Here is a 24,189-nt window from a genome sequence, read left to right as displayed (position 1 = left end):
AAAAAGAAATGGTCCCCGGGAAGGATTTCATGGGTGTAAATACACCACAAAACTGCTGCTGTTCAAGGTGCAGAGCATCAGGCTTAGAGAACGACTCGGCAGTTCAGAAGCTGGCATGCTCAAAGCCTTCTGTGCTAGATCATCAAGGAGATGGATCCCTTGGACACAGCCCTCTGTCTTCTCTCATTTCCCCAGATCACTCCAAACTATACGTGTCCGCGACAGGTGCGTCTCTATGAGATTGGAGATGAGCTGGGGTGTTTTGTGCTGAAGTCTGGCAATGGTCCCATGGTCACCAGGAGGCATAAATTGGCAGTGGTCCTAAAAGTCACTCTGAGCACAGCACAGATGTTGTAATTCTCCCCTCATGTACCACTATACCCTCTTCAGTTCCACACCTGCCAACATTTGCAAGATAGAAAGAGGAGGCAGAACCCATCCACCTCCAAACTCCAATGATAGACACTGAACTAGGGGACAATTAATAATAATAATAATAATTAATACTTAATTTGCCTATAGCATCTTCCACATGTGGCCCTTAAAGGGCTCTGCAAACATTGTGAACTCAGACTCTCAATCCTCCTGTGAGGCCTGTAATTATTAATCTCCAGTTACAGACAGGGAAACTGAGGCACAAAGCTGAATTAATTTGTCCAAGTTTATACTGTGCATCAGTGGGGATAGAGCTCAGGTTACCTGATTTGGAGTTCTGTCATTTGACTAACCCAAGGAGTGGCTCAGCCTGTTATACTGTGGGGCCAGATTATTGAAGAACCTTATACCAGAAAAAAAGGATAGGGAATCTAACTCCTTGTTTAAAAACCAAACAAACAAAAAAAACAACTAGCGATTGTATTTGCCTCCATGGAGCAGTGAACTTAGCAGGCTGATTTCATGCTGTCAAGCTGTACTTTCTGTTTGTTCCAAATGTGTTGTGCGTTCATTTCATGCTCCCAGATTATAGAACTTCCTTTGGGTCTCTGAGTTGCTGGCTGGGGTCTGGAACTTCCAGAATACTCTCTCTTGCTACAGAGAGTTTGGTTATTTATCAGAGTTCTTGATCCTCCTGTTCCTAGGGAGGACTGGGGTAGGTTTGTAGGAGGAACAGCGCTCTCTACTCTGGTGCTCTCTGAATAAACGATCCAGCCCTTCTCTAAATGCTCACCAGTCCAACACACATCAGCCAGGATATAGAATTGAAGCCTGCTGTGTAGAGAAGAGAGAGGCAGAGGCTGTTTCTACATGTGACTGACTGGAAGAGTGTGTGGTATGTCCCTCTGTTGTGGCTGATCCACTAGAAGATAACAGTTTACTACTGCTACCAGCCAACTGAATTGCTTCTTTAGCTTAAGTGGTAGAGGTTGGTGGGGCAGTGCTGAAAGTCCCACGTGCAGACATTAGGGTGACCAGATAGCAAGTGTGAAAAATCGGGACACCTTTTCCGCCCTGGGGTTGGGGTATAGCTTTGTATATAAGACAAAGTCCCTAATATCGGGCCATCCGGTCACCCTCACAGACACAGCTGATGACCCATGCTGGGGGTGGAGGTTTTATATGCTGTCTTTCATACTCCGAGGTAATACTTAGCCTTGATGTAAATGTGGTTTTCTTTAGTGCTTGAGGAATGTCAGGATTTCCTGAAAGGCACAAATGTTATTTCCTCACACCCCTTCTCTGTTTTTCCTTCCAGGTTCTGTGTCTTGCTGGCTTGACTGTTGTCATGAGATTTTCCTCCCCTTCCCCATTGGTTTCTGTTTATCCCCCTTCAGATGTCCCAGAAGGTCAAACACAGCTGTCTGGGCAGGTTTTGCAGCAGCTGTGATGAGCAAGGATGGAAGGCATCCGCCTAATCTTTCTGGATAGCTGGGTCCCTCAAACCCCTCGTGATCAGTAGGGCAGGTATGGTAGAGGTAACTACTTTTGGGCTGCAGTATGACACTGGGGATGGTCTCTAGGTAGAACTAACTGAATTGTTAGGAAAAGTTATTTATTTGGCAGATTTAGCTCCTTTTCCAGCTTGCAAATGGTCTGGGGGCAGACCACGTTACTTATAGATCTGTTTGTCATATAAAAGTGTTTGCCACATACATTAAAGCCAGTGGATCATTGGCCAAGTATGCACCACAAACATCCCTTTGAGTTGTGTGATTGGGCATCAGAGTCATGTGGGGTAATTTCTGTTCTATGATTGGATGAACCGTTTGGCCCCCAAACGAATTTTGTTTTTGTCATGAATTGAAATCAATATTATTTTGCAATTAATCGGCTCTTGGCAATGGGCCTGGAATTTGCTCTCTGCAAACGCTGGTTCTGTGAATGAAGTGTGGCTTGCATGGATGCTTGAGGGAAAAGGGGACACTTGATTCAGTCGCATTCACACAGTGTGGTTCTGGATTCTCAGAAGCAGATGTGACTCATTGCTCCTGCTACTTGCCCAGCTCTCAGGAGGCAAGAGGGGTGTTTGCGTTGGCCGCTGTCGCTAGAGAAAGATGCAAGTCTGCTGCATCTGCAACACCAGACTAAAGGGAAGAAAAGGCACATTCCACCGCCCCAGCTTTCTGTGAAATCTGGGCTTTCTTGCAGGCAAAACTTCTGGAGTCACAAGAGTCATAGCTGTGAGAGAAGAAAAGTCAGATCCCAGCCAGCCCACCCTCAGCTAACCAAGTATTGTGCCTTAAGGGGCATTCTCAAAATGTCTTGACTGGTCTAGTTTTTAAAATGCCAAGGTCATAATTTTCCTACTAAAGTTGCCCCTGTTCCCAGGGGGTGGAAGCCTGGTACTCGAGGGGTCATAGCCTGGTGCTCCATGGGCCCCTTCATGCCGATTTGCAGGACTAAAGGGACTGTGAGGGCCCTACCCTGGGGATCCACCCAAGGCAGGGGAGTCCCCAGCAGGGAAAGGGTCGGGGAGCCAGCCCTCCCTCACATCCCAGCACAGGGGGCATAGTGGGGCGCTCTTGGGAGGAGAGCGGGGTGGTCTGTGCATTGGAGTCGTGCTCCCTGGCTACCACTCGGGGGCCCTATGGCAGTATCAACACACAGTAATTCCTGCCCCTTGGCTGTCAGCCAGCCCTTGCTGGAGATCTGAACTGATACTGGAGGCCCAGCTGGAGCACGAAGCGCCAGCACAGGGGTGCACGCCCTGAGCAAGGGGGGTGGGGTGGAGCACGCCCTGAGCAAGGGGGGGGGCAATTCTGGAGGTGAGCTGGGTGGCACCAGGATTTGATCTGCAGGGCAGAGCCCCAGAGCTACCAGGCACCGTCCCTTCCCCACTGTGGGCATCCCCCTCTCCCCTCCCCGCCCTCCCGTCGCTGATTCCCAGCCCGGCCCCTCTCTCCCCCCGCCCCCTTCTCCGCCCCGCTCCCAGCCCCGCTCCCCTGCCGCTCCCCACTGTTGCAGCCGCTGCCTCCGGACATGCGCCCCCACGCTGCTCTGCTGCGCTGCGCCCTGCTCCTGCTGCTGAGGGGCTGCCCCGGGCTGGAGGGGGAAGGGGGGAGCCCAGCCGGGCAGCAGCAGGAGCTGCCCACCGTGGTGATCGCCATCCTGGCCCGCAACTCGGAGCACTCGCTGCCCCATTACCTGGGGGCCTTGGAGCGCCTGGACTACCCCAAGGAGCGCATCTCTATCTGGTAAGGGCTGCTCGGCTCAGGGGGCGCCGGGCCTCCCCGGGGAGGGCAAGATTCCGGGGGTGCCCCCCCCAGACCCTAAAGGGGTTAGTGCCAGGGCGAGGAAGGGCAGCCTGGTGCTGCAGGGGGCAGCCGGGACAGGGGGTGGAGGGGGATATGCCTGTGCAGGATGGGTGCCATCTCGTGGCTGTCCTCTTAGTCAAGGGCACTGCCAGATGGGGGAACCCCTCCCTCCCCGATGTAAAGGGACGCTGGGCAGTGGGGCAGGACACTCTTCCATACTACCCGAGGGGGATGTTCTCCCCCTGCGCTTGGAGGTTAAAAGCCCCCTCACCCTCCTGTGCATACTGTGAGATACGGGTGTCTGCAGCTGGGCACCGCATCCCATCTGCTCGCACTGCCCCTCGCAGCCCCCGCAGACGTGTCTGACAGCCTCTCACATGAGCTTGTCGGAACTATTACCTCCGGAGTCTAATCATGGTAAAGAGCATCTTTACCATATGTGCACGTCTGTTGGCAGCAGACATGCCCTGCTAGAGATCCAGATGAGGAGTCTGCTAGCCAGCAATCCAGGCTGCAGCGGGAGCTGGGCGAGACGTCTCTCCTTACCTTTTTCCATCTCCGAGACTTACGGTTTTCCCTGTGGTTTGACTCGTGTGTTTGGAATTCCCAGCACAGAATAACAGAGGGGGTGAGAGGAGACTCCAGTCCCAGTCTTTCCCAGTAGGAGGTGCTGCAGAGTGGGTGCAAGCACATTGGTCCTGGGGGAGCTGAGGTCGCCCTTTACAAGTCACTGCCTTGTGCTCGGATCTCGATGAATGGGGTCTCCGTCCTTGTGCAGTGTCAGACATTGGGTGGGGGTGGAGGGGAGCGTTGTCCTTTAGCTGTGATCGGGACCATGGGGGCAAAGACTCCTCTCTGCCCGGCGTTGCTGGCAGGGCCTGAGGCTGGCATTTCCAAAAAGCTTTTTTTTTTTTTAATTTCTCACTGTTTCACTTGCACCAGAAAGTATGTGAGAGGAAAGGCTAGAGGAGAGCAGCATGGGTGAGAAGAGCGGGAGGGGGATGGTGAGTAATTGGCTGGTCTGCTCCGCTCTGCCCTGCCCTGCTGACTTACATTACGTCTATGCCCTGCTTGTCCAGCCCCAACCTGTGCTAGGCCACGATACATGACATTCGTCGCTTTCCCCCATCTCGGTTGGAACAGGCCTCCCCACTGAATCCAGGCCACGTCCTAGGGGTGTTATTGTGAGCATGGCACTAAGGCGGGGCTGAAAACAAAGCTGGGAAAGGCGGCCGTAGGCAGTGTGTGCATCCCCCAGCCCTGCACAGAGCAACGGGGAAAAAGTAAAGGAGGAGAACGGCTAATTACAAGTTGGGAAGAGCCTGGTCTGAAGACAAATGAGCCTTTGTGTTTGGTGGCTGCCCTGGCCCAGGCAGGGCAGTGTGTGTGCCTCTTTAGTGCTAGTCAGGGAGTCTGCAGTTTGGAAGGAATTATCCCTTCACGTTCCCTTTCCCAATAGCAGAGTGCTTAAAATTACATGTTAATTCTCCAAAAGATTCCTGCTTGCTGTCTTTGCTGGTGCCAGCATACCCGGGAGATATTTATAGCGCAGCAGCCAGTGTTTGTGCCAGGGTTGCTCGTGTGTCTCCTTTTAAAGGGATCACCGTGGCTCCAGGGTGAAAGCAGAGTTCACAAGGGGGTTTAAGCTCATCTATGCCTGGATAGGAACATCCTGGGCTAAATTTATTCCTGAGGCCCATACAGTTACACCGGTGATGAATTTGACCCATCTGGTCCATATTAGAAAACTGGTAAATCAATCTATTGCCTTGCGCTTACAGAGGTGGCAAAATTCCCGTTTGACAGGTGGGGAGACTGAGGCACGCAGAGGGTAAATGACTTGTCTGCAGAGCTGGGATTAGAACCCAGGAGTTCTGATCCTTACCTCCCTGCACTAGCCATTAGACAACACTCCATGCAGAAACAGGGTGTTTTTGGACAAGTGGCTCTGGTATATTTATGACAAAGGAAAGCAGGGAACCAGTTTCACATTCAAAATTCCTTTGCAGAGCATTGTTGGCATGCTGTTAGGCGGAGCCCTGCCCCTTAATATTCCGCAGTCCCAGTCAGTCTCATGTTGCCGCTGCCCATGAATACAGGTGGTGATCCTAGCCAGTTCCATGGAATTCTCCCACTCAGCTGAGAGCCCTTTGGGAAGAACCTGCTTTTCTATGGATAAGAACATCCAAGCTGGGAATGGGTGATGGGATGGACCACTTGATGATTCCCTGTTCTGTTCATTCCCTTTGGGGCACCTGGCATTGGCCATTGTCAGCAGACAGGATACTGAGCTAGATGGACCTTTGATCTGACCCAGTCTGGCCGTTCTTATGTTCTTATCCACGTATATCAGATGAAATTTAAAAATTGGATTTAAACCCTCATGCTGCAGGGCATGAATCAACTACACTCTGATGGGGTTAGGAAGAAACTTCCCCTGCTTCCCCTAATACCGGCCCTGCACTTGTGACTCCCCCTGAGGCTCATGACCCCCAGGTTGAGAACAACAATCTAGATGAGTTGACATACCCCCTGAAAGACCTCTGCATACCCACAAGGGTGCATATACCCCTGATTGAGAACCACTGAGATAGACCATTGGTCTGATCCAGTCTGGTAGCTCCTATGCACTGTCAGAGGCTTCTTCCCCAGTTCTGCCTGTAAGGCCAGCCCTGTGCTTGAGACCCTCAACTTCTTCATTCATGCACCCTGTGCCCCTCTGGGGTCATGAGTCTTCTCAACTCCCTGGCATCCTTGTTTGTACAGTAGCTCTCCGCTGATGTCCAGATATGTGGGCTTTGGAGGTCAGGAGGCATTTGGGGAGTGGGATCTCCCTGAGAGCTGCTACTGTGGTTTCCATTTCAGCTTCATAGGATTGTGTTGCTGGGTTTGGGGCTGGAGACTGGAAGGCACGTGCTGAAGGAAACGGGGCTGGGAGAAGGGGGAGAGCTAATGTCTCCTCTGCGTTCTGATTTTTCAGGTGTGCAACGGACCACAATATCGACAACACGACCAAGATCCTGTGGGAATGGCTTACGGCCATGGAAAAACACTATCACTACATTGAGTGGAAGTCAGTGGAGGAGCCCAGGTAAGGTGTATGATCACCTGAGGCCTTGCTGTAGCAATGCGTCCTACCAGAGAGTGTTTTGTCCATTTCATGTATAGAGAAACCTAAGCACAAAGGGGCTGAGTGATTTGCCCAAGGCTACAAGAGAGTTAGTTGGAGATGGAACAGAACCAGAAGTTTCTGGCTCCTGTCCCTGCACTCAGCCTGCCAGACCCCATCATTGCATTTTTCTTACATGCAGCTTTGTGGTTTGCCGCTCTGAATTTGGGGCATAAAAGTATTTGCATGGAAGTGGGTCTAGCATCCTCTTCTAACCTGTGGTGATTCTGATCCAGTTTAGGACAGGATGCCTGGATATTCTCCTCCAGGTGGAATGGGGATGGCTTTCTCCCAGCACCTTCACTGCTGTCAGCCCTTTGGTGGCACCCTGAAGAAGGCGTCTGAGGTTACCTACCCATTTTCATTGTGGTGGTCTGCCTACTGCATGGCAGGTCGGCTGCTGTCTATGCCCATCCTGTTCTGATCCACCCAAACCTGCCATGCCCAGTTCGGTTCTCTCCAGTCTTGTCCTGCTCTTGCCTGTCTGGAGCTGACTGCACAGAGAGATCCTCCAGGAGCGAGAGGCCCCCATGCACAGATGGAGCGAGAGGCCCTGCGCACAGATGGGAGACAGGGAGAGTCTGTTTCCATACAGTCTCCTCGCTGGGAATGTGTGTGCCGGGGTAGCTGACTGTGGCCTGACCCAATCCTGAGCCTGCGTTAGTGAATCAGTTTCATGTTTCTTCCCTCCCAGCATGGGGCTGTTCAGGCAGCACTGATCCGCACCACACGTGCTTGGGCTGCTTGTGGGATGAACAGGCTGGACAGACATAGGGCAGTGCAAGCTGAATGGCTCCTCACTGAGGGATCCCTCCCCCTGCTGCCCCAGTGGGACTCCATGCTAAGCAAACCCAGTCAAGATGAGCCCTTAGTCAGGACTGAGCTGATCCTGCCCTGTCCAAGCTACTCAGCTGTCAGGCGCGCAGGACCAGTGAGTTTGTAAGTTCACAGCCAAGGACAGGTTATTAACTCTTTGTTTGCCTGATGCAGCTCTTACCCCGATGAACTTGGCCCCAAGCACTGGACAGACGAACGCTATGAACATGTCATGAAGCTCAAGCAGGAAGCTCTGAGCTTTGCCCGGGCCGAGGGGGCTGATTATCTCCTGGTAAGAGAACTCTAACTGGGCCTGCTTCCCTCCTTTAGCACAGGAAGGGTTTCAGCCCTCCTGCAAGGCCCAACCTCGGGGAACATGACCAGCTTTCAGATGCACTGAAAGCGGAGATGGGAAAGTTCCGTTGCGTCACTCTGCCCACCCACAGGGGCCCAGAGCAGGATAGTTCCTTGTGGCAGATTCTCCGGGGGTGTATGCAGCCTACTCTGAAATGGCCCCACTGTGGAAGCCTGTCATCTTCCTAATTTAAGCTTTATGGCCCTGGTTCCTCTCTGTTTTGTGGTGGATGCTCCAGGGCCATCGCCCACAGATAACGTCCAGGGCTGTCTGAGAGAGCCCCCTGCTAGGAAAGTATCCTCCAAGGGTTTCTCGCCCTGGCTGAGTGGCTGGAGATGGAGAGTGCAGGAGAACCCTGGCGCTTCCCAGAGTGGCATGGAGCCGTGCCTGCCCCGGGCTGGCCGTTGCTGGGCAGGCGCTCTCCCTACTAGCTCACCTACTTAGACGTGTTGTGATGAGCAGCAGCAGCCTCGCATCCAGCGTATTGCTCCCGCTGAGCGGGCTGTGTTTCCAACGCTAGCTCACCGATACAGACAGCATCCTGACCAACAATCAGACCCTGACGTTCCTGATCTCGCAGGACAAGTCGGTGATCGCCCCCATGCTGGACTCCCAGACCTATTACTCCAACTTCTGGTGTGGGATAACCCCTCAGGTAAGCTGCCTGGGGTGGGCAGGGGGAATCCCCTGTGCTGGAGGATGTCCTGTTGGCTGTCACTCAGCCTGGGAGCTGCTGCCAAGCAGTGGGGTGTGTTACCCTTGTTCTGCAGTTCCTGATGGACCTGGGGTGGGTATGGGAAAACTCCCTTAATCACAGCCAGAAAACCTCTCCAGCCCAGGGGCCTAACTGTAAGGTTCCTGCATGAGGAACCTTCCTTGAAGCACGACCTCTGCCCTTCTGGGCACCCCTGCCAGCCCAGAGTCGCTCCTAAGGTCTCGTAGCTAAGTCACCCAGTCAGTTTGGGCTGCAGCTTCCTCCGAGAAATTCCACTGGTGCCAACCTGCCCATCACCCTTCCTTCATGTGAGCTCTGCTGTCTCCTAAAACCCGAGTGGGCTCTGTCGCCCCCTCTCTGCTGTATGCGGACTGGGCTCTGCTGCAAGCCCCGTTTAAGACTTGGGAGGAAACCTAGAAGCCCTACCTGTCTGCGTTCAGCTGGACATGTGTGATCTGCTGGGTGCTGGGATTCGCCAGGGAGGAAAATATCCCCCCCAGTGTCTCTCCTTGGGGCAGAGGCTGGATGATGAGGATGGAGGGAAACTCTGAAGTGTCTGAGAGTGGCATGGAGCCCGGCCTACTGCTGTCAGGGCATGGCTGTGAGGGAGCTCTCCATGCTGGAGCCCTGCCTGCTCGTGGTGGGTGGGGGAGATGTGCTGCTTTGGCTCCTCCTGGTTCCCATCAGTGGGAATTACCTCACCCCTGTATTTCCCAGGGTTACTACCGCAGGACGGCAGACTATTTCCCCACCAAGAACCGCCAGCTCATGGGCTGCTTCGCCGTCCCCATGGTGTACGCCACCTTCCTGCTTGATCTGCGAAGAGAGGGGACCTCCGAGCTCGCCTTCCACCCGCCCCACCCCAACTACACCTGGCCCTTTGACGACATCATCGTCTTCGCCTACTCCTGCCAAGCCGCGGGTGAGGGCCAGAGGGAAGGGGCAGAGTGGGAGAGGGACGCGTGGAGTGAGCTGTACTCGGTCCCCCAGAAAGGAGCTCCTCAAGGCATCCCATGTCTGGGGATCGAGGCCAGAGGACTGTGAAATCTGAATCCATCCCCACGTAGATGTGGAACTGAAGGACGTAAAAGAGCAATGCATTTCCTGAGGAGCTGTCTCTTGCCCCGTGCTGGCCCTAAACAGCCTCTTTGCCCAAGGCAGGGTGGCAGGTGGAGGGGGGAGCTGGTTGGCACATTAGGAAGAGCCGAGGGCTTGTGCTTTGGGATGGAACAACACGGGGAAGGCTGGTGTGCAGAGCTCTCAGCGAAGGGGTTGGGAGCAGGGGCTGGCGGCCTGGGGTTACTCTGGCTGCCGCTGCCTTGCAGGAGTCCAGATCTACGTGTGTAACCAGGAGCGGTTTGGTTACATCAATGTCCCGGTGAAGTCCCATCAGACGCTAGAGGACGAACACATCAACTTTGTGCACCTCATCCTGGAAGCCATGGGTAAGGGCTCAGCCCCAGCCGCCGGCACTGGGGGAATGACAGGGAGCTTCAGGCTGGGGTCCTAGCCCTGGGGTGCAGATCAGCAGATGCAGCTCCCCTGAAGTCAGTGGAGTTTCACCCGCTTACACTATTTGTCTGAGGAGTTGACAGACAAAGCGTAAGCGTTTCCGGTCCCTCTTTGGCAAACGCCCTTAGCTGACGTGAGGGAAGTATGCTGGGTCTCGGGTCGGGATCCGCGCCATAAGGGGGCTCGCTGGCTTTCTTGCTGGGAGTCACAGCAGCAAAGCCTAAGGATTGAACGGGCCATGGAAAGGGGAAGAGCCCAGCTCAGCCATGAGGTGCTGTGGCAGGGTGTGTGTGGGGAGGCAGCCTGTACCATTCTGGCGGGCTCAGAGCACTTGAGCCTTCTGAGCTGTCAGTGTGGGCTGGGGCTGGCCTATCATCCTGAAGCAAATCCTGGGGATGGGGAGGAAGCTCCCAGCCCACACACCCAGCTGTATTCGGTGAGGCAGTGATGCAGCTGAGGGTGTTTGCTTCTGTCTAAGCCCTTGGAGTGAGGGCTGTGGGCACAGTGACTCCATCTTAGCCAAGTGCTCTGTCTCTTGCAGTGGACGGCCCCCCGATGTACCCCTCTGAGCACGTTTCCCTCAGCCCCAAGCACCTCGGTAAAATGGGCTTTGATGAGGTGAGCACCTGGCCGGAAGTGAGAGCATGTTTCCCCTCCCTGCCCAACACAGCTTCCTCATGGCACCTATTGTCCCTCCACCTCCCCACCCTCTGGAGCCTGCTCCTGCTGGGCTGGCCAGCGGAGATGCTGCAGAGTGAGGTGAAATCCCCCCGCTTGGCTAAGCAGGCTGCCTGCATAACCCCTGCTGCGTGAAGGACACTCTTCAACCTATATCCCTTGTCTGGTAGCCTGTGGCTGCACCATTTAAACCCCCATGCTGGGACACCAGGGAACAGCACTTTGGGGCCCAGTGCAGAGCTGGCTCATGGGAGAGGATGGCTGGCTGGAGAGGGAGGTCTGGCAGGAGCCGTGTCTCATGAGCAGAGACCCCCCTGAGCTCCCATCTTGGGGAAAGATTCTGCTATTGCTTCAAAGAGGAGAGAGCTGCTAGGGCCCTTCCTTCATCACACTCATTGCCATGGAGCAGAGCTTGTTCCCCTCTGTGTGCCCAGCTGGGATAGAGCTTTGTCAGTCCTCTGTGTCCCAGGGTATCCCATTCCCTTCAGGCACAATGGCCTGCCCACTGCTGGATGGAGGAACCCCATATAGACTGTGTCCCCTTCTCTTGGCAGCTCTCCTTGGTGAGCGTGAGACCCTGCCCCTTTCCTGAGTCTCTAGCCCGATCTTTCCCAGGCTGGAATCATAAGACTGGAAGGGAACTCGAGAGGTCATCTAGTCTAGTCCCCTGCACTCATGGCAGGACGAAGTATTGTCTAGACCATCCCTGACAGGTGTGTGTCTAACCTGCTCTTAAAAGTCTCCAGTGATGGAGGTTCCACAACCTCCCTATGCAATTTATTCCAGTGCCTAACCACCCTGACAGTTAGGAAGTTTTTCCCTAATGTCCAACCTAACCCACCCTTGTTGCAATTTAAATCCATTGATTCTCATCCTATACTCAGAGGTTAAGGAGAACGATTTTTCTCCCTTCTTCTTGTAACAACCTTTTATGTACTTGAAAACTGTTACCATGTCCCCTCTGTCTTCTCTTCTCCAGACTAAACAAACCCAATTTTTTTCAATCTTCCCTCATAGCTCATGTTTTCTAGACCTTTAATCATTTTTGTTGCTCTTCTCTGGACTTTCTCTGCTTTGGCCACATCTTTCTTGAAATGTGGCACCCAGAACTGGACACAGTACTCTAGCTGGGGCCTAATCAGCGCAGAGTAGGTGGAAGAATTACTTCTCATGTCTTGCTTTCAACACTCCTGCTAATACATTGCAGAAGGATGTTTGCTTTTTTTGCAACAGCGTTACACTGACTCATGTTTAGCTTGTCTACTATGATCCCCAGATCCCTTTCTGCAGTACTCCTTCCTAAGCAGTCATTTCCCATTTTGTATGTGTGCAAATGGTTTTTCTTGCTGAGTGGAGTACTTTGAATTTGTTCTTATTGAATTTCATCCCATTGACTTCAGACCATTTCTCCAGTTTGTCCAAATCATTCTGAATTTTGATCCTGTCCCCTTTAATATTTGATTCTTCTTTAGATTTTCCTGATTAACCTGATGCGGAGGCCAGACCGGCGCCAGCGGATGCTGAGTTCTCTGTATGAGCTGGAGATAGACCCCCTGGTGGTGGATGCTGTGGATGGGAGGTGAGTGCTCTGTGCTCTTTACCGTGCTTTGCAACAGCTCAGGTGGGATGCCAGTACCTCATGGGGGATGGCGGGGGAAGGGTTTTGGATGCTGGGCGCAGGCAGGTTTCTTGCTGCTGAAGCTCAGTGCTCTTGCTGCTGCTTTGGGTTGGGGTCGGGGATGCGTTATGACACCGCACATCGAACGGGGAGGGGAAATTCTGCTAGTTGGTGGTGGAGAGACGGAACCACACTGTGTATTCTCAGCTGGATTGTCTCCTGAGCAAGGGAATCAAAAGGCAGATGTCAGGCATGGTAAGAAGAGTCAGCAGCCAAAGTTACACATGAGCCCCTGGCTGTCAGTGTCACACAAGCTCAGCCTGCCATCTTCTCACAGCTCAGCCCACCAAATCCTCTGCATCCTCCGCACCTTGCCACAGGTAGCCGGGCTGGAGAGCCCCACCTCCACCAGGTGTAGCCAGGCCCCTCCTGTGAGGTGCTTATGGGGTGGGGAGGGCTCACCTTCACTAGGGACTCCCCTGTTGGAGGAAGTGTCAGTGGCCCAAGGCAGGGAATAACCTGCCCCAGATTGGAACTAGCCCATCTTGGTGGGAGAGCTCCCCTCAGGGGGGTGGTGCTGGGCAGTGGAAGTGACTAGATCTGACTGGTGCAGAATAGTGGGAGTTAGAGATGGGGAGGATCTATCATGCCCACCTCATCTATCCCCCTGGCCAGTGCAGGATTGTTCCCTACAGCCTGTTCTCCAGCGCAGCACTTCTCTAACCACAGCCTCTCACCCTCCAGTGCCCTGAACAGCAGTGACATTAAGATCCTGGGTGTGGATCTGCTCCCAGGATATTATGACCCGTTCTCTGGCAGGACGCTCACCAAGGGGGAGGTTGGTTGCTTCCTCAGCCATTATTACATCTGGAAAGAGGTAAAGACCTGAGGCAAAGGAAGAAAATAAACGGGAAGGGGGAGATTACATTAACACCGAGGGGGCCCGTGGCACTGGGCATTGTTCAGAGTGAGAGACAGACCCTGCCCCAAAGAGCTTACAGTCTAAACGGACAAAGCAGGGAAGGGAAACAACTTGCCCAAGGTCACCATTGTTGGAGCTGGGACCCTCCTGAGTCCCTGTCCAGCGCCCTACCTGCTGGAGCACGTCAAGCAACCTTCCTGGCTGGCACGGTGCCCTTGGCAGCAGCCCCTGGATGGGGGTGTCTCCCCTGCCCCACTCCTCTGTTCTGTGAGGCCGTTCTTCACAACAAACCCTGGTCCAGACTGGTGCCGCTATCCTGGGGAAGGGGGTCCAGGAGGGAGCAGTAGGGCCTCTAACAGCAGCCACTCGGACTCTCCCTGCAGATCGTGGCACGGGGGCTGGAGAAGTCGGTGGTGTTTGAGGATGACGTGCGCTTCGAGGCCTATTTCAAGGTGCGGCTGACACGGCTGATGGAGGAGCTGGAGTGGGCACAGCTGGACTGGGACCTGATGTACGTTGGACTGAGTGAGGGGCAGGGGAGGGGGAAGGGACGGGGCTGGCCCCATCCCGAGCTTGCCTTCTGGTGCTGTCACTGGTTGAATCCTGCCTTGGTCTGGGGACCCCTCCCCTGCTTCCCCATGGGTTAGTGCCCTCTGACGCTGGCTACTGTTTTCAGATAGCGAAAGCCCCGAGCACCGTTGTTTTCCGCCCCAATGGCTGATTGGAGCCAGTCGCCTGGAGACAAGTCTCTATCCCATTCCCAGCCCCTCGAGCCATCCAGTCCCCTGCAGCGTGTCTGCTGCCTGGGATTGCTGCGGGCCTGGCTCCTTCCCTTAGCTGATGGGCTGCTTTTGCCTTCGCAGCTACCTGGGCAGGAAGCAGGTGAACTCGGAGGACGAGGAGCCGGTGGAGGACGTGCGGAACCTGGTGGTGGCTGAATATTCCTACTGGACCCTGGCCTACATCATCTCCCAGCGCGGGGCCCAGAAGCTGATCGCGGCCGAACCCCTGTCCAAAATGCTGCCGGTGGACGAGTTCCTGCCCATCATGTATGACAGGCACCCAAAGTAAGGATAGACTCCGGCTGCTGCTCCATCCCGGGGTGGGACTGGCACAGTGCTGGCTGAGAAGGGGCAGAGCCCAGTGCTGGGGGTCTCCAGTCCATGCACAACCCCTCTCCCTCCCCCCTGCCCCCAGGAAGGGGTTTTGGTTCTGTTTTCCTACCCAGTCAGGTGTGACACCCATTTGCTAGTCTGGTTTGCAGCCCAGACTCCGTTAGCAGCTTGGCCGTGTAAGTGAAGAAACAAGCGTGTGTGTCTCCGCCCCCCAGCGTTATTTGTGTGCTGAAATAAAACATCTTGTTACCATGAGCTCATTCCCCTCAGCCGTCCCTGCGCTCTGGTCTGTGGAAAACGGTCGTCAGTGAGCTGTGGGGGAGGGGAGTGCAGCACTGAGAGAACAGAGTCGTTGCTGGCCGAGCAAGGGCTGGTGTGAAATGCATTTGGAGGATTTCAGCTCCATTTCTAGTGGATCAGCCACATCCCCATGTCTGACCATCATGGCTGAGCTCCTCCCTCCCACAGCCCCTTCCTGACTGACTGGGCCATGGAGACTCCGCTCCCCCTGACATCCATGGATCATCCCCCGCAGGTCAGGGCTGAGGCCAGCCTAGGGGCCACTTGCTCTACCGCTGCCCGTGTTCCATGGTAGGCAGAGGGCTCCAGGGCTCTTGACCCGACGCTGTTCAGCAGCAGTGAAATCCCACATGGAGTGTGAGGCGGGAGAACAAAGATCACTGAAAACCCTGAGAGTGCAGTTTTCACAGCCAAGGAGTCTGTTCATGCATGTCTGAGGGCGTACGTGGATGCTCATCTGGGGATCACAGAGTCCCTTTGCACAGACACCAGGCTCTAAATACAGCATGTGGACAAGGTCACTGACTCCCCACTCTGCACTGTGTCCCCCGTTCATCCCCACGTAACGTGCAGCCCCACGGATACTCGGCCATAACCCCCCCGCCCTCCCAGACGTCTCCCAGCCACTCCAGGATGGCCATGTGGCTTGCATCCTCTGCAGCTGTCTTAGGTGCTCTCAGATTCCAGGCAGACTGTTGCAATGGCTGGGAGTCCTGGTTTCCCAATGCTGACTTCCTGCCCCTCCTGCAGACCTCTGGTGGGGGGCTGGGGGAAGAAGTGTGGGGGGATGGAAAGCGTTGAGAGAGATGGAAAAACAGAGGGATTAAAAGAGTAAAGGAAGGGGTGGAGGAGGAAGGTGGACAGACTAAAGCCTGGGTGTGAACCAGGAACCATTCCAAGACCCAGGCTAGCTAGAATAACATCAGCACAGGCTGGCTGGCTCTGGGCCAGCCTGTGGCCTAACTGGGACCGGTGGAGCGCCCTGCTCTGCCGGAGACCCCAGTTCGATCTGAGTGGCACAAGGCAGGGCTTGGGCAAGCAGTGAAGGTGGATGTGACAGGAATCGTCCCTGGGTGTAGCGGGGGGCACCATGGATCAGTTCAGAGTGACCCTAAGGGCTGTCAGGAACCGTGTGCTGGGATTCAGGATGTTGAGCGGAGCGGGGGGGGGTTTGCTGGGAGCCTCCCAAGTAGAGAGGAGGTATCAGCCCTACAAGGAGGCTGCTGGCTGCCTTGGCCCAGTGTCCCATTCCTGCCCCTCTTGGAGTCCAGCAGACCTGGCAGCCTGCAGGGTGAGCTCATCGTGGGATTCCTTGTTTGCTGTAGTTCAACGAGGAGCCTGGGAACAGACTAGCTCTGCAGTGGATGTTGAGGAACATGTTTCTAGGCAGCCGGCCTGAGCCAAACAAAGTGCGTTGGCTGCTGTTTGAGTTGCTCCAGCAGGGCCGGGGGATGGGTGGCCTCCTCTCACCTGCAGACTCTCGCTGAACTAGGAGCCTGCCTGGAGTTCTTGGCTCCCATACCCTGCAGGAAATGCTCTGGATGATCCATCCAGGTGCTGTGTCCCACCTCTTTGGTGTCCGAGGCCCAGGAACACAGCGTTAGAGGGATGGGGCTCCAGGCTGCAGGCACACCCTGGCATCCCCCTAGGGGTGCAGATTTTGTTCTCCACCCCCATTTGCGTTCCTTCCTACCCAGCGTCACTGATTTTTCCACTCTCCCTTTTCTAGCAAGGATTACAAGCAGCATTTTGCTAACCGGGACCTGCTGGTGTATTCGGTGCACCCCCTGCTGGTTTACCCCACTCACTACACTGGGGACTCCAAGTGGCTCAGCGACACGGAGACATCCACCATCTGGGATGACGACTCCAAGAAGACGGACTGGAGCGGCTCTCAGAAAACACTGAAGGGTTCCCGAAGCAACGCTGGCCATTCCTTCCGCTCGACCTCCCGGGATGAGCTCTAGCATCGGGCTGGTAAGCCAGGCCCGGGAACAGCTGCAGAACACGTGTGTAAACCTCCAGAGTCACGTGTTTGTGCGGATGGAAGTTGGCTGCCAGGAAATGCTGCCCTACAAACATGTCTGAAATCTCCCTTTCAGCTTCAGTGTCCAATAGCAACTTTCCCCTTCCCCACCTTCTTTCCCTGCTGATCTCAAAGCACCTGGTGGACACCCGGGAATTAGTGTCCCAATCCCCTTCCTCTGGGATAGGTCAGTATCATCTTACAAATGAGGAAACCAAAGCACTGAACTGGATTTGCCCACAACTGGGCAGTAAGTCAGTGGCAGGTGAACAGAACCCAGCATTCCTGACTCCCAGGCTGTGCTTTGATTACAAGACTTCAGCTTGTTTGAGCTGTCATTGGGGGAGTAGCTGTGATGTCCCACTGCTCCCCTCAGTACCAGGTGCTCTCCTGAGATGGTATGCAGGAGTATCCAGGAGGCTAATGCCCATCCTTCCCCAGGGTTCTGATATGTGACCAGCTGCGATGTTGGGTATGAATTAGCAAGACGCTGCCTATTCTACATCCCAAGGGTTGAGGACTTGGGATGGGAGATACAAAGCTGAACCGTGGAAGGTCATGTCAGAACAAGCTGTGTCCATTTGGGAGGCAGTGTTGTCTACGGGCTAGCAGAGGGGACTGTGGGTCTGGATTCCTGGGTTCTATTCCTGACTGCCACTGATTTTCTGCGTGACTGTGGGCGAGTCACTTTACCGCTATGTGTAAGATGGGGGTGATGTTCCTCTACTTCCCAGAGTGGGGGAGAGGCCATGTTTAGCTATTGTTTGTAAAGTGCTTTGAACTCCTCGGGCGGAGGTGGCAGGGGGAGAATATATTGCTCCTGGCACCCCAAAGGTTCCCTTCACATTCACTGCTCAATCTGCTTCCTGCTAGCTAGGGAGGGTGGGTGCGTGGTTTATTTCACAGGGCTTGCACTGTAATTGGAAAATGAGACAGTGCATGATGCCAGACTGCAGAGCAGCCCTATGCTTTGTCTGCCCCAAACCTAGCCCAGCAATTGTTAATCCTCATCAGCATTTCCATGACAAAGTCCCACTGTCTGGCATTTTTAGTGCTAGCAGGAAAATGATCTCTGGGCAGGAGTCTAGAATTGAAGGCCTCAGGCTGGGAGCAAATGAACTGGGCAAGGTTTGAAAACAAAAATAACTGTGCCTTATTTCCGTGGTAAGCCCTTGGTGGGTCAGGCGGACGGTCTGGGATTTAGCGTGCCAGCATGTATCCTCTTCTCCCCCTGCTCTGCTCTGAGCCAACTGGCACCCTCCTCCCCAGAGGTGGCTGCACAGAGTTGGGGCTGGCAGGCACCACAGAAATGGAAGAGATTATTTTTCACACTGACTTGTTAGGTGACCCTGGCTGAATCTTAAATCAGCCAAACAGAGCAGGAACTTCAGAGTAACTGCTGAGACTCCAGCCTGAATGTGCTGCGTTGGACTGCTACATCTGGGGAGGGTTGGGTCCCAAAGAGCGGGCAACTTTCCTCCTTTGCTCTCTGGTTCTCATTTTGGTTTAAGCTGGCTGGAGACGGTGAGTGTGTGTTGGGGATTCTGAGCTGGATCCAGCCCTGCACACTGAAGTCCCCTCTCCATCCTCAGACCACATGCTGCAGGTGTAACAACAGGGCAAACTTCCCTGATGCAGATCCCCACCACTGAACCTCAGTCCCGACCACGAGGGACCCTTTTTGGGGGCAGAGTAGAACCTGGCGGTCTGCATGGCCCATTCGCACCTTGTCCCTTTTGTTGGCTGTCTCCACTGAGATGCACAGCAATACAGCCAGGCCCTCTTGCAAACAATAGTGGGACAATCTTCCAGTGGGACACAGGGAAACTCAGTGCCCAGGACGGGGGCATTTGGGGCAGCAAACAGTTAGTTTTGCAGGCTGGCATCATATCCGCACAGGGAGCCTAGCTCCCCACAGTGGCACAGCAACCAACCCCTGCTTGCACCAGTAACACTGGCCTCTCACTTCCTTTTCCAGGGGTGCTTCCCATTCCTCAAGTGTGACAAAGGAGGAACACCATGGGCTGCTCTGCCCACCTGCAGATTTGACTGGTTCCTGACTGAGAGATGCAGCTGTGTTTGCTTGACCAAAGGGGGGTGTTTAACCTGGGCCTGTAATCTTCGCTCACTGAAATAGACTGTATGCAGGGGTTGCACCAAGGACCATGCTTGACTATCTGGACACCTCTGCTAGGTGGTGGAGCTTTTGGTCTAGTCCTTTGCAACCTACTACTTCTCCTTCCCCACCTCTGGTCGTGCCTCTCCCTGAAAGGACAGAAGCATTTGGAAATGTACAAGACTCGGTAACCTTCCAGAGAGTTTCTTGCTCAGTATTTTCAGGCTGAGCTCATTCCTGTAGGGATGCAGGAGCCCACTCAGCTGAGATCTGCCAGGCCATAGGGCCCAGGGTGTGTGTTGATTCTTTTGTAATACTTGTTTGGATTATTTGATCAGCTCATCCTTCTAATCCAATGGAACCAAAATTCTTTCTCTTCTTCACCCAAAGTTGGAGCCGATGACCACCCTGTGTGCCTTGGTGAAAAGGGGATGGGATCTAGACATGAGGTGACGGGTGCCTAAGAAATGCCCCAGACAGACTTCCAGAGCTGTAGGGGGAGAATCCAGTACAGGGCAGAAGTAATGCAAAAATCCCCCCCAGCTGCCTGCAGATTAGGGTTCTCTCTGCATTATGCCAGGCTGTCTGCTGGGTTTTCCCTCCCATGTAGTATGGTTTAACTGAAATAAGCAAGCCATCAGGAGGATTAAACTGGACTCTATTTAAGACAACTCACCCATATTTTGTCACTATCTTCTTGTTCTCTATAGCCCCCTCTAGTGTTCTCGAGTATGTGTTGCATTTGTTTGCTCCTGCTCTGGGCCACTAGCATGTGTACAATAGTCTGCAATGCCCAGATCGCCTCCTTTCCTCCATGTGCAATGCACTGACAGTGCCCAGAGATCACCTCTGAATGCCACATGGGAAGGGGAATAAGCTACACCAGTATAGGACACCTTTACCTGTTATATTGGTACCTGGCATAGAACAAATCACACCCTTAACTGACTAGTTATAGTGGCCCCAAATCCATGTGTGAACTGGGCCGCAGTGGGAGCACCCTCTGCGGGGTGGACTCAGTGTGGGATCCAGGATCTATGAGATACGGTCTGGGATGTCACTGTGTGAGAAACCTGTAGCACACACAACACTAAAGCTCAAGATTTGAGTGGAAGAGCACCCTGGGTGTGGGCTCTCCGTGTCTGGAGGGAGGGTGCTGCCTGCCTTCCGCTCTGTGAATCTACCCCGTGCGTTGGAGCGTCCATCGCTGATTATTGCTAGAAAATGAAGCCTGGCTTTGTGTCTCAAACAGGTGCCTGAAAGGCAGGCACTGCCTAGCCTTGCCACTGGCCAGGTGACCTTGGGCAGATCACTCACAGGACATGAGCACAAACAGCACAAATAAATGAATGGAAGCCAAAGAAGTCCGATTACCACTGATCACACACACTTCCAATCCATAATGACAACTGATTACTAGGGTAGGAGTCCTTGGTGCTATCAATGCAACACATGTGACAGGTGTTGCCATTAGTGATGAAGTTTGAAATGAAGCAGTGCTACAAACCACATTTCTTCAAAGAGGGGGACATGAGCAAACCACTGCAGTGTGGTCAGGATATAGCCTCTCTGTGGAGCTCCAAGGAAAGACATTTCACTATAAGAGGATTTTAACACTGGCTGCAATAAGATTGGGCCTTACATGCCATCTGACTGCTACAGTGACCACTATGGAAAGGATAGTTCAGGCCAGTACCTGTCAAGGAATCTAAAGACTCTGGAGTGACCAGTTTGCCACAGGGCAAGTATGGAGATTTCACACTAAGCCTCCTTCCATTGCTTGGTGAATTAGAGGCTGCTTAGAAGTTTCTTTGCCACTTCTGTGGAGGAAGAGACATGAAGGTGCATGTTGACTGTTCCCCATGAATGTGTATAAATCTAGGCTAAGAAAAATATTAAGTCTTACCAGAGCACAGGAGGAATGTTTAAGATTAAATTCTTCCTTAGTCCTCCTCAGTGCCTGCAAGCATGAATCTGATGTTGAGAAATAAAGATTCTACATAAGAGGGACTGTCCACGTCCCTTTCTCTAAGTGCTACATCCCCTCCACACATACCGCTTACAAGATACAACTAGAACTCCCAAACAAAGCCCTAGAGACAAAATGCCACATCAACTAGTTCCATTTGTGCTCCCCACCGAAAGCAGCAGAATGGTGTCGCCATCCAAAGATCTGAGAAGAAAATGAAGGGTTTAGTTCAAGGCACACTAGCTCTGGGCCCACTGGAAAATGAAACCCTTTGATAGCAGAAGTAAAGGTTTCCCCCCTGCCACCAAGCACCAGTACAGAACTGCGCAACAGAATTTAACACTAAGGGCTGATCTTTAGAATGGTCACTGTTCATGGACCAATTACCCTTTAAACAAAGAAACCCAAAAAGAAATAAACACACGATGTGGAACTACTATAAGCTGACATTGTGCAATATGTTGCACTTGTCTGTGCCTCACTGTCCTCAGCTGTTGAATGAGGGACGGGAGCCTTCCCTCCTCCAGCACTGGGCGGGGTAATTAGTTTAATGTCTGTCAAGGGCTTTGAAGATACCCGGGGAGGAGGGAGTTCTGCCTGCCCCAGTGATGTGTACCCTAGAACTTATTCTGTGCCTTCCGGATGGTTGAATCTTAGTTTTAGCTGCACAGGGAGGGATTCTCACATGTGGGCTTGTGAAGACCTTGTAGAATGTGCACGTTGGCTTGTGAAGATCTGTGTGGAATGTCCTTCTCCGTGCATCACTGTCAGGGAGTGGAGACCATGCTGGCCTGCCCCATGCTGACCATGCTGTTACAGAGCCGGGGCCTGGCTCATCCCCATCTTCCCCTGTGTAGTCACTGAAATGGGAGCAGATTGGGTGTAAAACTCCCCTTCTAACTAGAAAAGGAGTACTTGTGGCACCTTAGAGACTAAATTTATTTGAGCATATGCTCACGAAAGCTTATGCTCAAATAAATTGGTTAGTCTCTAAGGTGCCACAAGTCCTCCTTTTCTTTTTGTGAATACAGACTAACACGGCTGCTAGTCTAAAACCTTCTAACTAGGTGACATTTCACAGCTGCTTTGCACAGGTGTGAATGACCCCGGGTGCAAGATGCAGAGGGTAAGACTCTTGGCTTCAGAAGAGCTGTTCTAAGTGACCCTGCAGCCTGAGCATTCCTGTACAGAAACCAATCACTCCCCCGGTAACTGGGGAAGATCTGCTTCTAGCCATTAGAAATGAGCCCAGACTTACCTCCGTTTATAGAAGCCTAGAACCTGCCTTCTCGGTAGACTGGCAAAGCAGGTCAGTGGAGTAAGAAAATGCACCCCCTGCCCAAATGGAGTGTCTCTGTCAAACCATCTCCTTCCTTCCCAGTTAGATCTTTGAAGTGATATTCCTACCCCTCCACTCTCATTATATACTTGGCACTAGAGTTCCTCTAGTCACTTTAATCTACCACCTGCTGACCCTGCCACATTTGACTAGCACCCGCTTTGTTGCCCAGAAAACGAGAGAAGAATTTAATGCCAGGCCTTTGGGTTACATCAAATGGCCCATAAAGTTTCTTGTTCAGTGATGCAAAACTATTTGTTCTTACTCACTTTGGACTGTGCCAGGGCCCAGAGCAATCACAGGGTGCAACCTAACTGGTCTCCATGTGGCCTTCAGTAAGGGCACAAGAAGTTATGGACTTCTTTCAGCTGCTTTCAACTACCTGAAAGGGGGTTCCAAAGAGGATGGACCTAGACTGTTCTCAGTGGTAGCTGATGACAGAACAAGGAGTAATGGTCTCAAGTTGCAGTGGGGGAGGTTTAGGTTGGATATTAGGAAAAACTTTTTCACTAGGAGGGTGGTGAAACACTGGAATGCGTTACCTAGGGAGGTGGTGGAATCTCCTTCCTTAGAAGTTTTTAAGGTCAGGCTTGACAAAGCCCTGGCTGGGATGATTTAATTGGGGATCAGTCCTGCTTTGAGCAGGGGGTTGGACTAGATGACCTCCTGAGGTCCCTTCCAACCCTGATATTCGATGATTCTATGATTCTATGATACTTTAGTGGCCAAATCATGCTAGATTTTGTATAGGGAACAAATCCTTGGCTATATCCCAAGACATCCATGCCTGTGTGACTTCTCTAAGCAGCCCCTGTCTATCTTAGCTATTTATATGAAGCTGGAACATCTGAGCACCTCCTAGTCCTTTTAATGTATTTATCTTCATGTGCCCCCTGTGAAGTAGGGCAGGGCTATTATCCCTCAATTGCAGGGAGGGAACTGAGGCCAAGAGACACTAACTGCCTTGCCCATGGTCACATGGGGAATGTGTGGCAGAGCAGGGATTTAAACCCACATCATCTAAGACTTTGACTGGAGCCTTAACCACTGCACCAGCCTTCCTCTGTCCCACCTTTTAACATCCATAGCAGTGGTATTTCCCTTGGCGTGTATAACCAAAGTCCCAGCTGCTGCTTTAAACCAAGCTGAGCAGGGGACGGTGTCTTCACTGCAGCTCCGCACTATTCTAATCTAGCGCAAAGGGTAACATTCATGATGGGGGTGGGGGGCTTTTGCATGCTCATTCCCATGTTAAAGGGGTTTCACCAGTGGGGAAGATGTTGGAGGGGGGAATGTCAGAGACTGGGGGATCCAGGGAGCAACCCACAGGGGGCACTTTAAGAGCTCTTTGATTTTTTAAGGAGGGTCAGAGGGTGCACAGTACAGGGAGTGCCCTTGGGGGGGGGAATGGAGGGCAGCAAAGTCTGGGAGTGCAGACCAGGGGTCCCCAGTTTGGGGGGGGCCCAGCCCAGGAATCCCCAGTTTGGGGGTGGCCCACCCCAGGGGACCCCACTGGATGGAGGGCCCAGGCCAGGGGTCCCCAGTTTGGGAGTGGCCCAGGCCAGGGGACCCCACTGGATGGAGGGCCCAGGCCAGGAATCCCCAGTTTGGGGGTGCCCCAGCCCAGGGGACGCCGCTGGATGGAGGGCCCAGGCCAGGGGTCCCCAGTTTGGGGGTGCCCCAGCCCAGGGGACCCCGCTGGGCGAAGGGCACAGCCCAGGGATCCCCAGGCGGGCGGCCCTGCGGGGTCCCGCGGGGAGGGGCTAGAGGCTGCCCCCCCTCCCACGCGGGCGCCTGGCCCTTTAAGCCCCGCGCCCCCGTTGCTATGTACAGCGCGTTGCCCCGGC

At 53.5% G+C, this 24,189-nt stretch overlaps 1 protein-coding gene across 10 annotated transcripts in view; it reads left to right on the top strand.

The window, feature by feature from the left end:
• The window catches only part of CERCAM (cerebral endothelial cell adhesion molecule), a 38,245-nt gene extending 18,536 nt beyond the window's left edge, over positions 1–19,709 (top strand). For 4 of the 10 annotated variants that reach the window (XM_073314293.1, XM_073314291.1, XM_073314289.1 and 1 more), the window contains 13 exons: positions 1,694–1,902; positions 6,673–6,783; positions 7,852–7,969; positions 8,553–8,687; positions 9,465–9,669; positions 10,073–10,192; positions 10,801–10,877; positions 12,410–12,516; positions 13,300–13,432; positions 13,861–13,988; positions 14,341–14,544; positions 16,622–16,869; positions 18,897–19,709. In XM_073314293.1, coding sequence (XP_073170394.1) covers positions 6,734–6,783; positions 7,852–7,969; positions 8,553–8,687; positions 9,465–9,669; positions 10,073–10,192; positions 10,801–10,877; positions 12,410–12,516; positions 13,300–13,432; positions 13,861–13,988; positions 14,341–14,544; positions 16,622–16,859 — 1,515 coding nt within the window. In that variant the 5' untranslated portion in view covers positions 1,694–1,902; positions 6,673–6,733 and the 3' untranslated portion in view covers positions 16,860–16,869; positions 18,897–19,709. Of the gene's footprint in view, positions 1–155; positions 226–1,100; positions 1,271–1,693; positions 1,903–3,223; positions 3,633–4,647; positions 4,697–6,672; positions 6,784–7,851; positions 7,970–8,552; positions 8,688–9,464; positions 9,670–10,072; positions 10,193–10,800; positions 10,878–12,409; positions 12,517–13,299; positions 13,433–13,860; positions 13,989–14,340; positions 14,545–16,621; positions 16,870–18,896 lie in introns of those variants that run through there. The other 6 variants (XM_073314294.1, XM_073314295.1, XM_073314296.1 and 3 more) reach the window with 6 other exon arrangements.
• Positions 19,710–24,189: the final 4,480 nt, after the last annotated feature.

The sequence above is a fragment of the Lepidochelys kempii genome, chromosome 16 (genome assembly GCF_965140265.1).
Source record: "Lepidochelys kempii isolate rLepKem1 chromosome 16, rLepKem1.hap2, whole genome shotgun sequence".
NCBI lineage: Eukaryota > Metazoa > Chordata > Testudines > Cheloniidae > Lepidochelys > Lepidochelys kempii.
The sequence above is the reverse complement of the archived record's forward strand: the minus strand, read 5'-3'. Positions and strand labels throughout refer to the sequence as shown.